This window comes from Pediculus humanus, genomic scaffold (genome assembly GCF_000006295.1).
Source record: "Pediculus humanus corporis 1103172107631 genomic scaffold, whole genome shotgun sequence".
Lineage (NCBI taxonomy): Eukaryota > Metazoa > Arthropoda > Insecta > Psocodea > Pediculidae > Pediculus > Pediculus humanus.
Window position 1 is genome coordinate 251,410 of NW_002987244.1, and position 16,508 is coordinate 267,917.

A 16,508-nucleotide genomic window follows, 5' to 3' on the forward strand; every position below is an offset into this window, starting at 1 on the left:
AAATTTGTCTCGCAATAATAATTCATTCTCTAAAAAAAAAAAAAAATTCAATAAATCATTCAGTGAATGAAAAAAAAAAAAAAAATTTTTTTTTCTTTTTTAAAATAATCGTCTCGCGGAACATCAAGTAAAAAAAAAAGGAATTATGCAATCAATTTAATATTTAGCACGCATCGTACACACAATGATGATGATGATGATAACGACAATTGACAAAATAATTTCTCCATTGTTTTTCCAGAAAAACCACACACACACGCGCGCACACGCACACACTCACACGATCAAAACCCGTGAAAATAAAAATAAAGGGGGTATATAAAAATATGGCGTGTGGGAAATGAATTCAGTTTTGAATGTGGTGTGTAAAAAATGTATTCAAAATATTTTTTTTTTTTTTTTATTCCGATTATAATTATTTTAATAAAAATGTCGCCGTCGTCGGAAGGTATCGTCATATCATCGACAAACGGTAACAATCGTAAAAATAATGAAAAAATATTTCTAGGAATGAAAAATGTCGGCGACGTTTCCGTTTCCGAATCGATAAATAGAAATTATTGTAAGTAATTTTTTTGTTTCTTAATTACCACGACACGAAAAACCAACTGCTGACACGACATTTTCCAAAGTATCGAATCCTCAGAGTAAAATGAAATTTTTTTTAGTTTTAGGAAACGAAGAAAACGGTTACGACGTCTACGAAGGCGGTGATTTTTCGACCATAGACGGTTATAAAAAAAATAATTATCATAACGAACCTAATTTCTATTACAATCGTCATAAGGAATACGATTATTACGACAACGCAGCTTTATTATATCATAAAGCTCTCGCTATAAAAGTATTTAAAAAATTATTATTATTATTATTATTATTATCATAATTATTATATTACGATCATTATTATTATTAGTAGTAGTAGTAATAAGAATCATTTAAGTTTTAAACAACACGAATCTTTTTTCAATTGAAAAATAAGATCTTGTAAATTTTTCAAACTTTTCGTTCTCGCATGTAAATCCTCGTATGGACAAACAACATGTTTTTCTTTCATAAAAATCGTTTCTAAATAATCAACGTGTAATTTTTCCCAAGGATTCAATAGTGTTCCTATTGATAATTTTGCAAAATGATTTTGTGCTAAAAAAGTTATCGACACGTTCGATTGATCCAAAATCCTCAGGCTTATGTATTGATTTATTGTGTAGACTATGGGTTTGATGGATGCCACTTTTTTCGGTATTAATTTTCCCGTATCGACATATTTATTGGCTTCGACTTTGGAACGAAAATCAATTTCGGCTTGGGTTAACGAAGCGTTCGGATTGTACGTTTCCGATTCTATGGATTTCGATGAACTCTGAAGAATACGGTATAATAAACACATCCGTTCATCACAACCTTATTTCGACCAAAAAAAAAAAAAAAAAAAAAAACAAACAATTTTCCCCCAATCCGTTATATCATACCTTTTTTGTAACCACTGCTTTTTCAATTGAATCATCTTTGATTTTTGTCTTTCTACCCATGTATATCTCTTTTTTTTTATCCGTGTAAACTTTTATTTTTAAATCGTGCCATTTCCACCTGAATGGTAAACCACTTAAAACGTAGGATATCCCTTCGGTTTGATTAAAAACTATTTTCTTGTTCATGCAATGATCGTAAACGAGACCGTTGCCGAGTGAATCGAATAAAGCGCAAAAATTTTGAGGATGCCTGACTCCAGTTCTTTCTATTTCTCCAGAATTAAATATCCATATTTTTGTAAGAGATTTTTGATGACCTCTTTTTTCTATTTTCATCGCGAGTTTCCCGTTCGGATAATATATTCTTCCCGTACCGTCTTTTTTTGCTACGTATAACGTTTTACCATTAGAATATTTTTCTATAATATCCTTTTTACGATTTTTAAACCACGGACAAATGACGTGATGTGAAAATTTCGCTTTCATCGTAACAAATTGTTTTACCTGATTCATATATATATAATTTTTTAATAAGTAATAATAATAATAATAATTCGATGACGATGACGATGACGATGATGACGACAAATTAAGGTTTACATACTTTATGATGTACGGAAGAACGATATGTCCACCCTGAATTTATGAAAGCATTATCAGAGAGTCTGTAAGTTATTCCTGCTCCTGTGGCTCCTGTGGCTCCTACTGGAGGTATTTGTCCTGATTTTGTTGTCGTTTCCACAGATAAAGTTGTTTTAGGCATTTCTTTTTAAAAAATACAATTACATAAATAAAAACATTATTATTATTATTATTAAAAAAGTATAAAATTATTATTATTATTTTTTATTTTTTTATTTTGTTTCCAAACGAATTTTTAGTAATAAATAAATAAATGAACGAACGTTTTTGTTATTGTTTTTGTTTTTGTTTTTTTTTTTTTAAAGGGTTTGTTGGTACCACTGGCTGGAGTCGCTTTACTTGGCGCTGCCGCCGCTTTTGTATCGAATCCAATTTTATTACAACTCGGAGTCATTTCCGGTTCACCATTGGGTAAAGTATTATTTTCATATAAAAAAAAACCTTTATTAAAACAATACGGACGACGACGATAATGATGATGATGATGATGAATTTATTTAATATAGGTCGAAGAAAAAGAGAAACAACAACAACAAGAGAGAGAAAGAGAACCGTTCTTTCTGATAATGAAAAAATGATTATTAAATATCTACAAAGATTTATGGAACAGGTAAAAAATTTTTTTTAAAAGGTCTTTGACACAAAATTTATATTTTAAAAAATCCAAATCTTTGTTTAATCCCAGTCTACCAAATTTATTCTATTATTATTATTATTATTATTATTATTTATAGGCAATCAATTTGCGAGGTCAATCGATTGTTAAGAAGATTCTGTTTGAGAAAAAAAAATTTTTTTTCCAATTAAAATAATTTATAAATTAATTTTTGTGTTTGTTTCAGAATCGTCCTGAACGGTTTCGTGCTCCCTAAAAAAAAAAGGGAAGAGAAAAATTTGTATTCCCGACGATATTTCGTACAATCATTATTATTATCGTCGTTATTATTTAAGTGAATACCTTAAAAAGATGTGTGTATAAATGTAATTAACGAAAATTTCAAAATAAACGTTTTCTTTTATCATTTTTTTCATTATTATTATTATTATTATTATTAAAGAAATCAATCCGTGAATGATTTTCTTTCATAAATAATACAAAAAAAAAATTCATGAATGAATGAATGAATGAATCTTTTTTGTTTTTTTTTGTTCAAGAGAGAGACGCACCCGACGACAAAACAGAAAAAATTTCTTTAAAAAAGTTTCACCTCGTGATAATAATAATAATAATAATAATAATGATGATGATGATGATGATGATGGTGATGATGATAATAATAATAATAAAGTAATTTAAAAATTATAATTTTATTAATATTAAAACTCCCAGTTTAAAAAAAATTTTTTTTTTTTTTTAAATATTAAAACTCGTTTATTAATAGACAAAAAAAGAGAGAGAGGAGAGAGGGAGAGAGAGAGAAAGGTAGGCGTAAACTTATTTTTTATTTAAAAAAAAAAAAAAATCTAAAAATTTTATATTTTTCGTCATTAATAATAATAATAATAATAATAATATTAAAAAACGTGTAATTTATGTAATTAATCAACTAGTGAACTTTTTTTTAAAAAAATTCTACGTCACTGAGTCTGATACACACGCGCACTCACGCACTCACGCACACGCATATATATATGTGTGTGTGGGATTCTGCAGCAAGACGACAACCGAAAAAAAAAAAAAAAAAAAAAAAAAAACAATAAATTGCAAGAGGAATGGTAGGAAAGAAATCATTGATTGGATGAACTCGATTTAATTTCTCAGTTGAAAAAATTATTCTTCAACTTCAGTGTTCGCCGGTTCGCATGATGGAGTTTACCAGATCTCTGGTTACGAGGTAAATAAAATTTTTCTATTTTTTCTATTTTTTTCTATTTTTTAAATTTACCGCCTTTTTTTTTGTAAAATTTTATTTTTCGTTTGGTTTTTTTTTTAATTTTTTTTCCGGTTCCGGTTGTGAATATTCCGAATATTTTGCTTCTTTTTTTTTTTTTTTTTTTTCGTGACAGGAAACGACTCAGTCAAACCGTCGTATTAATAATTCTCGTCCTACAAATACTACCCTCGACGGATTGTAAACGTCAAGAAGAAGATGATTACGAAGATGAGGAAGAAGGAACCGAAGATGAAGAAGAAAATCAATCGGAAAACGAATACGAAGAAGAAGATGAAGATGTGAGTTCGTCAAAGGGTGAAACGAAAGAAGACAACGGTAGCGAAGAAGAAAAAAGTAACGAAGATGATGAAGAAAAAAAAGAAAATTCAACCGGAAGTAAAAAAGTCGTTACTTCGATAAAACCGCCCCAAGTGCAAAGCAGCGATGAAAAAAACGAAGAATACGACGAAGAAGAAAATGAAAATAATGAATCCGATGATAAAAGCGAAGAAAATTCTTCGGTTAAAAAAGAAAGTGAAAATGAAGAAGAAGAAGAAGAGGAGGAAAACAGAAAAAATGAAGAGGAAAAACAAATTCCGGTTTTATTCTCGTCTAGTACCACGGAAAAAAATGATGATGGATTTGATTTGGTAGAAACAACGACAGAAATAATAAACGAAACCCCGAATGTTTCATTAGAAGAAAATTCAATTGAAAATAGAAAAACGGATGACGAAGAAGACGAAGAAGAAAATAAAAGTGATAATTTTTCAAATTACGATTCGGAAAATGAAACATCCGAAGACGTCACAAGTGACACCGAAAGTCAAAAAAGTATAAAAAAAGATTTGTCGTTGAGCGAAAAAACTTTTTCCAAAACAACCGAATCCATTTTGGAAGGAATCACATCTGCGAAAAGCAATACCTGGGATTATAAAACGACCGTGACACCAGAAAACACATTCGTGACAACGATATCAGAAAATTTTATTGAAAAATTTGACACAGAGTCACCGTCTAAAAATTTTTCATCGCAAACGGAACAAACGCATTCTTACAAAAAACAAGAAACCGTCCATTCATTATACGAAAACAACAACAACTCGTTATCGATAACAAGCAAAGAATCGGTCAACAGTTTAGAAACCGTCGAATCTTCCTCTGAAATCAATCAACAATCGAAAAATGAAATAAATGAAAAAGTAACCGTCGAAGTGAAACCTGTTCAACATGTGAATTACACGGTGAATATTGTCGAACGGTTAGGCAACGCTGGAGAAAATGGTACGATGCCTTTTTTCAGAAAGAGATTCGGGTTGAGAAACGGTTTCAGAAGGAGGAATCGGTTCAGAAACAAACAAAAATTAGACAAGACTTCAAATGGTGATTCGAACCTTCAAAACAACGTGACGGTACAAGAAATCGAAAAAAATTATCCGGCGGTTAAAATCGAAACAAACACTTTAACCGAAATACAGACATCGAATCAAATAATCCCCCAAGAAACCATGAATGTCACACATTCGGATCCGGAACACAAAACATTGGAAAATCGAACCGTTTATTCTTACACTTGGAACAGAACAGAAAATTCTAGTAACGAATCAGACGAAGATTTAACCGTTAAAAACGTTTATTACATAAATAACGATACGGAGAGTTATGATAACGTTTGGAATTGGAATTTTACAAGCAACAACGCCAACGAAATAAAAGAATTAAGAATATTGGAAGAAAGAAGACGAACGGAAGCGGAAACCGAATATAAAAGAATACAAAATGAACTTTTACTTTTGCAAGAAAGACGAAGATTGCAAGTCGAATCCGAAGATCGTATCGTGGAAATAGAAAACAGATTATTAGAAGAACGAAGGAGAGCCGAAATACGTTTGGAAGAAGTCCGAAGACGTGAAGATAAGCTAAGAATTTTGGAAGAGCGTCGGAGAGCCGAAATAGAAGTTGAAGAAGCGAGGAAAAAAGAAAACGAATTGAGAATTTTGGAAGAAAGAAGGAGGATAGAAGCGGAAGAAGAAGAAATCCGGCGAAAAAATTTAGAATTGAGACTTTTGGAAGAACGTCGAAGAGCTGAAGCCGCAGTTGAAGAAGCGAAAAGAAAAGAAGCAGAACTTAGAATATTGGAAGAAAGAAGAAGAATCGATTTTGAAATTGAAGAAACGAGGCGAAAAGAAAACGAACAAAGACTTTTAGAAGAAAGGAAAAGAATCGAAGCGGAAGAAGAAGAGAGAAGGCAAACGGAAATTCGAATAAGAGAAGAACAATTGAGAATTATCGAAGAATCTCGTAAAAAACAAGCTCAAGAAGAAGAAGAAGCTCTAAGAAAAGCAACCGAATCGCGATTTTCCGAAGAAAGAAGAAGGTTAGAAATAGAAAATGAAAATCGTAGAAGAGAAAACGAACTCAGACTTTTGGAAGAACGAAGACGAATAGAATTAGAAAGTGAAAATCGGAGAAGGGAAAACGAACTTAGACTTTTGGAAGAACGGAGACGAATTGAAGAACAAGAAAAAATCGCGAGAGAAGAAGCGGAATTAAGACTTCGCGAAGAAAGACGACGACTCGAAGCCATTAACGAAAGCATCATTCAAGAAAAAAGACTTTTAGAAGAAGAAGAAGAAAGAAAAAGAAAAGAATACAGGTTAAAACAAGAAGAAGAAGAAAGAAGACTCGCTCAAGAAATTGAAGAAACGCAAAAAAGAGAACACGAATTGAGACTTTTAGAAGAGAAACGTCGTCTTTTAGAAGAAGAAAGTAAAAAAAATTTAGAAATGGAAAACGTTAGCATAAATAAAAAGAATAAAAACGGAAACGAAACAAAAATTGAAAAGAAAACAGCGGAAGATGATAAAATAACAAAAGAAAAGAAAAAACAAACGAATAAAATGGATAAAACGAAAAGTAAAAAACTTCCAGACGCCAACATAAGATTCGAAATCGGGACAACGGATGAACTTGGAGCTATAAATGGTTCGGCTGGACTCCAGGAATCTGAAAGAGGAAAATTTGGAGAAGATAATCGAAAACTCGATGAACGAGTTGGTTCGACTCTCGATTACGAGGATTACAACGTGATTTACGGTGAAAGTGGCAGAAGACCGATAGAAGGTAATTTCCCTCCTTTTTTTTCATTTTCATTTTTCTTCTGCTTTTAATCATTAAGCTAAGCTTAACAAAAAAAAAAATTAAATTCTGATGAATTAGGAGAAGAAGAACTCGGAGATCCCTGCGGTGATTACAAACCTGGAGAAGATGATTTACAAGCTTATGATTTTATAAGAAAATTTAAATTAGATTTACTGGAAACTAAATATCCTGGAGTTAGCAGAGTTCGAGGATCGAATAAAATGCAAACGGCTTACAGATTAGAAAAAGAAGCAGATTTGAAACTTTCTACAAGGTTGACATTTTTACATAATAATAATAATAATGAAAATGAAATATTTATGGAATAAATTCAAAATTTAAATTTTCATTTTTTCTTTTCCAGGACGATATTTCCATTAGGTTTACCAAATCAATTCTCATTTATAACAACGTTCAGAACGAAAAAATTAGCAAAAAGTCCCTGGAATATAATAAGATTAACGGATGTACAAAATCGTCCGCAATTTATGGTCACGTTAAATCCGAGAAGGGAAACGGTTGAATTTTCAATGACTAATTACGAAGGACTTTTGGAAACTGTTGCCCTTCAAAAATCCGAGGTTATTATTATTATTATTGTTTGTTTTGTTTGATGTTTCGCGGATGTCAAAGGCAAAAAAAAAATTTAATGTTTTAGATATTTGATAAAAATTGGCACAAGCTTCATATTTCACTCAACAGACAACAATTGACCATGTACCTAGATTGCGAAGAATCAAGTACCGAACTTCTTGAACCCAGAGGTGCCATTGACATGAACGGTGATATATCAATATCGAAAGTTATGAACAGTCAACAAACGTTTCCGGTTTGTATAATTTCGTAAAAACAATTATCATAACTAAGAAAACTAAACATTGAAAAAATCGTTACAGATTGATTTGCAATGGATGGTATTAAGTTGTGATCCAACAAGACCGGAAAGAGAAAATTGTGACGAACTACCGGTAAGTGAAATTCCTCATGTTTTTTTTTTTTTTTATGATGATGAATTCCAAATAATGTTTTAACGATCACGTGATTGATGCAGACTAGAAAAGACTTTAAACAATTGGTTGGAAATTGCGAACAAGTTTGTCCACCTGGACCAAGAGGATTTAACGGCACAAGAGTAAGTGAAAAATTTTCCTTTTTCTTTACGTGCAAAAATTTGTAACTTAATAATTAAAATTTTTTAGGGACCTCCAGGTCCGATTGGACCGATCGGACCTATCGGCGAACCTGGTTTTCCCGGATTCCCCGGTAAAGAAGGACCACCAGGAAAAGTGGTAAAATTTCAAATTATTTTTTTACGTACAATTTTTCTTTTTTACAAAATGAAATAACACAGTTTGTTTTTTTCTCATACGTAGGGATCTCCAGGACCTAGAGGATTACAGGGTCCTCCAGGTTTAGATGGAATGCCTGGACCTCCGGGACCACAAGTCAGTATTAAATTGCGATTCGCATTAAAATTATTACCACATTAAACAGTAAAACTAAATCTGGATAAAATTTGAACTTTGATTTGTTTACAGGGACCTATCGGGCCTCCAGGTCCTCCTCCAGACATGAGTATTTTAGCAGAAAGCAGGTTGCTTCCACAAGTAATTAATTATTTTGAATCTTTTTTTTTCTGAATGCATGTAACAATTTTTGAAAAATTTTGATGCTATTATAAAAATTTAACTTTTCAGGGTGAAAAGGGAGAAAAAGGAGAGCAGGGACCACCGGTATGTATTTTATTAAATATTAATCCAGGATTTATTATTTTTATTTTAAAGAGTCTTATAATGTTATTTTTATTTTAAGGGACCACCAGGACGAACCTTTGGAGTCGGAACACGTTTAGGGTTGGAAAGTACAGAGAGTAGAATTGGGGTTCCAGGGCAAAAAGGTAATATATATATTATTTTGAATATTTTATTTGCAAACAATATTGCATGTATACATATATTATAATTTAATTTTACAGGAGAAAAAGGTGAACGCGGTTATGATGGACAACCTGGTACCGAAGGACCGACAGGACCTGCTGGTTCCCCCGGTTTTCCAGGAGAAGCAGGACCACCAGTAAATCTACTCATTGGCATATAAGTTAAACAAAATAATATAAGAAATTAAATTTATTAAAAACTTTTTCAGGGGCCGATTGGTTTGACTGGTCCTCAGGGACCAAGAGGAGAACCCGGACCGCCCGGTCTTAGTTTCACAGGATTAGGAGATGGACAACCGGGTAAAAAAAAATTTAAAATACTTTGAAAGGAATGTAACTTTTGAAGATTAAAATATAATCGGGTATTTTCGTAATAGGAATACCTGGCGCGCCAGGTGAAAAAGGAGAAAAGGGAGAACCTGGAATATCTCTTCCAGGACTTCCAGGGCCACCAGGAAGCGAAGGTTTGCAAGGATTCGAGGGAGAAAAGGTAAATTAATACACAAATATATGTATTTTTAAATTTGGTCAAATTTGAATTCACTACATTGTAATATAAATACATCGCAGGGATTACCAGGGCAAAAAGGAGAACCTGGTGAGAGAGGACCGGAAGGCCCAGCAGGTCTACCAGGAAGACCAGGAAATAATGGATTATATGGAGCTCCAGGACCTAAAGGAGATAGAGGAGAACCAGGTTTACCCGGATCGGATGGAAAAAGAGGGCCCACTGGTCTTACAGTAAGCACATAAAAAACGAATTATTTTAATTGAAAAAAAAATTAACAAAAAAACGCGAAACGAATATATCCAATAAAAAAATTACGCAGGGTCCACCTGGAGCGGTTGGATCTCCAGGTTTACCAGGATTTATCGGTCCTCCAGGACCCCCAGGTCCACCCGGTCCTCCCGGACAACCAGGACTTCCCGGAGAAACAACATCTACGAATCCTGGGTACACGATCATAGACGGCAACGGTGCGCCCGGAGTAGCAGGACCAAGAGGTCCTCCTGGAATGCCAGGAACGGTAAGTTAAGTTTAAGGCGTGAATATTTTCAAAGATTAAAAAAATATAAAAACAGCCAGGTGAAAGAGGAGCAGCGGGAGAAAGAGGACCTGAAGGAATAGCTGGTGTGCCAGGGATACCCGGTAAAGAAGGGCCTCCCGGATTGACCGGACCACCAGGACCTAGAGGACAACCAGGTATGCCAGGGCCTCAAGGAGCACCGGGAAGAAGTTTCAGTGAAGCAGAAGTCAGAGAAATTTGTGCAAGTGTACTAAGAGGTATTTAATTAAATTTTGTAAATTATTTATTGACCGAAAATCACAAATTTACTAATTTCAATGGGTTTTAAGACCAATTGACAGAATTGACAGCTACCCTTCAAGGACCTCCTGGACCTCCAGGAAAAAGCAGGCAGGGTCGTCCGGGACCCCCAGGACCGCAAGGTCCACAAGGTACTACTTTAATTGAATAATAAATAATACTACCTTTTTTGAGGAACAAAACTAAATCAGTAATTTTTATGCAGGGGAATCAGGAAGAGTAGGGTTACCAGGAGAAAGAGGATTCCCAGGATTACCTGGTCATCCAGGACCTCCTGGTCAACCAGGACCTCAAGGAGAAAGAGGTGACAAAGGAGATAGAGGACCTGAAGGAATCGGAACAGATGGTCCTATGGGTCTTAGAGGCCCACCAGGACCACCGGGAAACGATGGTGTTGGTGTACCAGGAAGACAAGGAGACAGAGGAGAACCTGGAAGACCTGGTATGTAACTAAACACATTTGTAAAAATTTACAAATATTAAAAAATTCATTTATTTTTCAAGGAAAACCAGGAGCTGTAGGACCACCTGGTCCAACAGGAGCCTGCGATTGCAATGGAGTAGGAAATTATGTCCAAATGATAGCAGCTGCTAATGCTCAGAGAGCTCAGGGCAACAGAAAAGGACCACCTGGAACTTCAAATTAAATATTGTGTGCCTAATTTACAGTTCAATGTATTACATGTTATACTTAAAAAAAATTATTTTTTACTTATAAAAAAAAAACTTTTAATGTTAGCATGATTATGTTCCTGCCATATATAAAAAATTGTATGTTTTGCTTTGAAAAATTTTAAATATTTTCTTAAGAGTTTTTATGAAAAAAAAAAAAAAAAAAACGAATATACTGCCAATTTTTAAATATATGTTAAACGATACTTATATGCACATATATTGACTATTAAATATTTTAAAAGTAATAAATTGAATTTTTTTAAGAATTTTCTATTTTTTCTATGAAATACATGCTATAACCTATAAAAGTTACTGAAATTTAAACAGTAGTCACATTAAGTACTATAAATATATACTAAAACAGCAAAAACAATAAAATTATCATAAAAATTTTTAAAATAAATTATCAATACATTTTTTTTTTTTATACTCAGTTTCACGTGAACGATGTTATCAATAAAAAAAAACATTTTACTTGTGAAATAAGTTTCAATTATGCATATACGAGACCGATAATAATATATAAATAATAATTAAATATAAAATTACCTGTTTTTAATATCAGTAATGTCACGTATTTTTCAAAATAAAATCTCTGAAGAAAATGCAAAAGCTTTCATTAAATATTTTTATCATTATTAATTTTTTATATCACTTTGCAAATAAAAAAAATTTCTTTCTAGTAAAGTAATGAATGAAATGAAATACATTTAAGAAAAAAATCACTCTAATCTTAACATACACCTTTTTTCACAACAAATTATAAACTAAATAAACATTAAAAATAGTTTTTTTTCAAAGAATTAATAAGAAAATAATAAAAAAACTCAAAAATAATTTAACTTTTATCTTAGAGATATGTAAGTTTACGGTTAGTCTATTGACACGTTTGTATCCAAAATGGCTTCGCCTTATGTTAAAAACAGTGAAGGTATTATTAATTGTTTAATTCAAATTATTTTTATTCTTTTCGTCCCGATGAAAAAAAACCTTTTCTTTTTATTTTAATTTCTAAATTTTTAATCAAATTACATGTTTTTAACTTTTGACTTTGAGGATTTTTACTAATTTATGTTCCATGCTTTATTTACTCTTTGCAAAGTAAATAATTTACCGAATGATAATTTTAGGTTTGACTTTCATTGCTGCTACACAGAGACCGGACGGTACTTGGCGAAAGCAAAGAAGAGTTAAAGATGGGTGAGAATTACATAGGTGCTTGATGAGGTTAACTCCTCTTCACATTTCAGCATATCATAATACATATTTACTTTTTTTAAAGATACATTCCACAAGAAGAAGTTCCACTGTACGAAAGTAAAGGTAAACAGTTAGCAAAAAGTATACTGAAGTATCCTGTCGGCTTTACAGAAGAAGATTACAAAGAAGCTCAAGCTAGAAAAGAAAAAGAGCAAAAAAAATCTCTTGCCAAGCAAAATACAGTAACCACAACAAATTCTGGCAATATTGTTTCGACGACTAAAAAGAAAAAAAAGAAAAAATCACAATCGAATGGAAACACTTTGAATAAGGTAATAATAGAAGAACCTGAGAAAGCTCAGCCAAACAATTTGTTAACAAGTACCAGCAACTTGCCTAAATCAGTTCAAAAAGTATCAGATGAAAATGGCGGTTGGACAACTGTTACATCAAGATCGAAAAATACTTCGACAAAAGTCAGTGGTAATCAACAACAAATCGCATCGGCTCCGAATAAAGTTAACAAATCTAAAAAGAAAGATGAAACTTGTAAGAGTGATGGTTCTGTGGATCCTAACAAAAGAGTTAAAAACTTGAAGAAAAGATTAAGAGAAATTGATGCCATTGAAGAGAAAAAAAATTCAGGAGTAAAATTAGAAAAAGAACAATTGGAAAAATTACTTAGACGAGATGAAGTCCTTAAAGAAATTGAAAATTTGATGCAATATATCGATTTAGAATAGTAAATAATTTTTTTGTTTAAATGTGTTGAACTAAAATTTTACACACACTATAAACATAATTTAGTTCTTGTAATATTTTTATTAAACGATTATTAACTCATCATTTATAATGTTAATAACATGAGAATTAGCATTTATAATAATAATAATAATATGTTGTTTCTGTTAGAAAATTTTTTTTTTTTTCAATAGCATGTGATAATGGACTGAAAAGTGTGATTATTGCATAATATTATTTAATTTCAAAATGTATTTAAATATTCATTCGATAAATAAAAATAATTCCTTGAGATTCTTTTTTTTTTTCTATCTATCTTTACGAGTAGTAGTAATAAATATTATTTAAAATCACTTGAGTGTATCAATATTGTAAAATTTTTTTTTCTTTTAAATCTTGGGGGGAAGAGGAAGGAGGGGAGGGAAAAATTTAAATTTAACCGAATTTAATTTGTTTGATGCACGCTCAATTTGAATAACATAAAAAAATTTTTTTTTATAATTATACGCACAATTTTCAAAAAAAAAAAAAAAAAAAAAATTGTAAACTTTTTTTAAAATATAATAAAATAAATAATTTTTTTTTAGTTATTTCCTTTTAAATTTAATTAATGTAAAATTCCAAAAAAAAAATTCATGACCCCCGTCCCCTCCCCCTCTCCTCTCTCCACAATTAAATTTTGTTGTAAATATTCAGTTGTTATTACTATCATTAATTTTAAGGGGGGAAAAAAAAAAAACCCAAAAGTTAAATTATTTAAATATTTTTATTATGAAACAAAATTAAAATTAATAAACACAATCTAGATATGTGTGTGTGTGTGTGTATGTTGTTAATATTTAACGAGTTAAAAAAAAACTACAAGAATTTTAAAAGATCAATATATTATTTCTTGTGTAGGGTACAATCACCTTTTCTCGTTTTGTCTAAGGTCACCACATTTCAGCTTTTGAGTTAAGCGACATAAACGACTTTTCCATTAAAAAAAAAAAAAATTATTATTTTTTTTTAAAATAAACAAAACCGACCGTTGCAAGCAAGGTTTTTTAATATATATTATAGAGTAAAAAAAGTGCGGTAATTTAAATAAGTAAATAAATAAATAAATAAATAAAAACCAGCTCGAATTAAACTCTTAAACCGCTTTTCATTTCCCCCCCCCCTCCCTCATTTGATTCTATCAAAGTTTTACCTATGCAAAAAAAAAAAAACCTGTATAATTATAACATCGTTAATTTTGAAACTTATGACCAATTCAACAAACAATTTAAAAAAAAAAAAAAAAAAGATGCAGAAGAACCTGATTTTTCTTTTTTAAACTCAAATTAATTCTTCAAAAAAATAAAAAAAAAATAAAAATAAAATTTTTTTTTTTTTTTTAACCAGTATTAAAAATTATTATTATTATTATTATTATGAAAAGCTCATCATCATCATCATCATCATCATCTTGTACATTTATTAAAGGGCTTGTGCGAAAAATGATATTTTATTTTGTAATGTGAAACTATAATGTTTTTCTTTAATATCAACATAAAAAAAAATTATTTTAAAATAATAACGGAGGAGGAGGGGTGGGGAGGGGTTGTTGGGAAGGGGGGGAGAAGGGAGAAAAGGGGAAGGGAAGGGAGGGGGGTTTTAAATATTTTTAAAAAAAGGTTTCGATTGATAAAAAACATAAAAGACCTCGTTTCATTAAAAAAAAAAATAAATAAATAAAAATCCTTGAATAAGTCGTCTAGCAAATTGCAAAAATTATAAAAAAAAAATTATTTCAATTTTTAACTTAACTTGAATTTTAAAATTTTGCAAAGAAGAAATAAAAAAACAGGTCATGACAAGCAGGTGACAAACTTTATAAAAAAAAAAAAAAAAAAGATGATTGCTTAAAAAAAATTTATTTTATTTAAAATAATCGTTCAAGGTGCTCTTTGCAAAAAAAAAAAAAAAAAAATCGACATTTGTCCCCATGTTAAAAAAAATTTAATTAATTTATTTAAACAATTATAATGTTTAAAACAACAACAACAACAGGAGAAGAAGCAGAAGACAAAAAAAAACATTTAAAATTCATTTCCTTTTTTCTTTTATTTTAAAAATGACCACGTGATAATAAAAAAAAATCAGTCACACACAATAAAATTTTCTTTCTTTTTTTGCAAATTTTAAAAAAAATATTAAAACAAACACACGCACGCGCACACACATACACACACAACTTGTTTTTCTTGTTCTGTATTGTTTTATGTTTTTTTAACGTCAAGTTGAAAAATTATTAAAATTTTCGGATGAAAGAAATAATAATAATAATAATAAACTAACAACAACTACAACGACGACGACAACGTTTTTTTCATTGCGACTAAATACCTGTAAAATCCAAATTTTTTTACCCCCTCCTCCCTTTAACCCCTCACTCATAAACATTTTATAATTTTTTATCTAATATCGATGCAATCGATTTGGGGGGAAGGGGGAGGGGGGAAGGAAAAACTCGAGGAATCTTCCAATAATTTAATAATTTTCCCTAAAATTATTTCTTTAGATTCATCCAAATTTTTCTTTTTTTTAAATAAATAAAACGACGGACGAAAACTTATTATTATCATCATCATCATCATCATCATCATTATTATTATTATTATTATTAAAATATATAAATTTTTTTTTTTTTTCTATGCGAAAAAAAAATTAATATCTGGATATTTTATATGAAAATTAAACGTGAAAAAAAGTTCGGTCCGATAAAAGTTCCATTTTTTTTTTTTTTTTCCCTCCACAAAAGCTAAACATTAAAAATCCATTAATTCTTTATTTATTATCATTATTATTATTATTATTATTATTATTATTATTATTATTATTATTATTATTATTAATAAAAAAAAAATTTCGCGGAAAACTAGATCCAGTTTATTTATTGCATTTAACAAATTTCAGGTACGGATTGTTACGCTCGCTCACATTATAAAAAAACAACAACGAACGCGTGTATAACATTTATTATTATTATTATTATTATTATTATTATTATTATTATTATTATTATTATTAATATTATCATACGAGGGTATTTCGTTGAACTTGTTATCATTATTATTACACGATTGATATAAAAATAATTTTTTTTTTACATACACACGTCAAAGTGAGAATTTTCTTTTTTAAAATTTCAAAGCTCGAGGGATTGACTAAAATTTAAACAAAAAAAAATGGCGTTAATGATATTCAAATTTTTATAGAGAGAGAGAGAGACGACACGTACACGAACGTACAGGTACGATGCGAAAGAGAGAGAGAGAGAGAAAGGGGGGGGGATTAATAGTTCGCTTATACGTACTCGTTTTTATCATCATCATTTAGTTAGTATTTTTTTTAATTTAATTAATTAATTATTATTATTATTTCATAATAAATGAGAAATAAGCAAAAGGTATATGTAGAAAAAAAAATAAATAAATAAATTTCAATCCATACCTGTGGACCTGACATGCAGTAG

The 16,508-nt window shown here is 30.5% G+C and overlaps 3 protein-coding genes across 3 annotated transcripts; 2 read left to right on the forward strand and 1 right to left on the reverse strand.

The window, feature by feature from the left end:
• Positions 1-934: 934 nt before the first annotated feature.
• Phum_PHUM258290 (uncharacterized protein) lies at positions 935-2,508 on the reverse strand (the record flags this gene model as incomplete). Its single annotated transcript, XM_002426483.1, has 4 exons — positions 935-1,363; positions 1,473-1,976; positions 2,077-2,237; positions 2,433-2,508. 4 exons carry the CDS (start codon positions 2,506-2,508, stop codon positions 935-937), a joined length of 1,170 nt encoding a protein of 389 aa, XP_002426528.1.
• A 1,412-nt stretch (positions 2,509-3,920) lies between these two features.
• Positions 3,921-11,040, forward strand: Phum_PHUM258300 (collagen alpha-1 precursor, putative; the record flags this gene model as incomplete). The annotated part of the gene is made up of 21 exons (XM_002426484.1): positions 3,921-3,949; positions 4,386-7,111; positions 7,208-7,403; positions 7,494-7,710; positions 7,788-7,958; positions 8,026-8,097; positions 8,181-8,261; positions 8,329-8,418; positions 8,503-8,574; positions 8,668-8,736; positions 8,827-8,862; positions 8,942-9,026; positions 9,105-9,202; positions 9,275-9,365; positions 9,443-9,555; positions 9,636-9,806; positions 9,896-10,093; positions 10,149-10,350; positions 10,423-10,524; positions 10,599-10,835; positions 10,898-11,040. The coding sequence occupies 21 exons, from the start codon at positions 3,921-3,923 to the stop codon at positions 11,038-11,040; spliced, it is 5,199 nt and encodes a 1,732-aa protein (XP_002426529.1).
• Positions 11,041-12,185: 1,145 nt separating this feature from the next.
• Positions 12,186-13,011, forward strand: Phum_PHUM258310 (uncharacterized protein; the record flags this gene model as incomplete). The annotated part of the gene is made up of 2 exons (XM_002426485.1): positions 12,186-12,268; positions 12,351-13,011. 2 exons carry the CDS (start codon positions 12,186-12,188, stop codon positions 13,009-13,011), a joined length of 744 nt encoding a protein of 247 aa, XP_002426530.1.
• Positions 13,012-16,508: the final 3,497 nt, after the last annotated feature.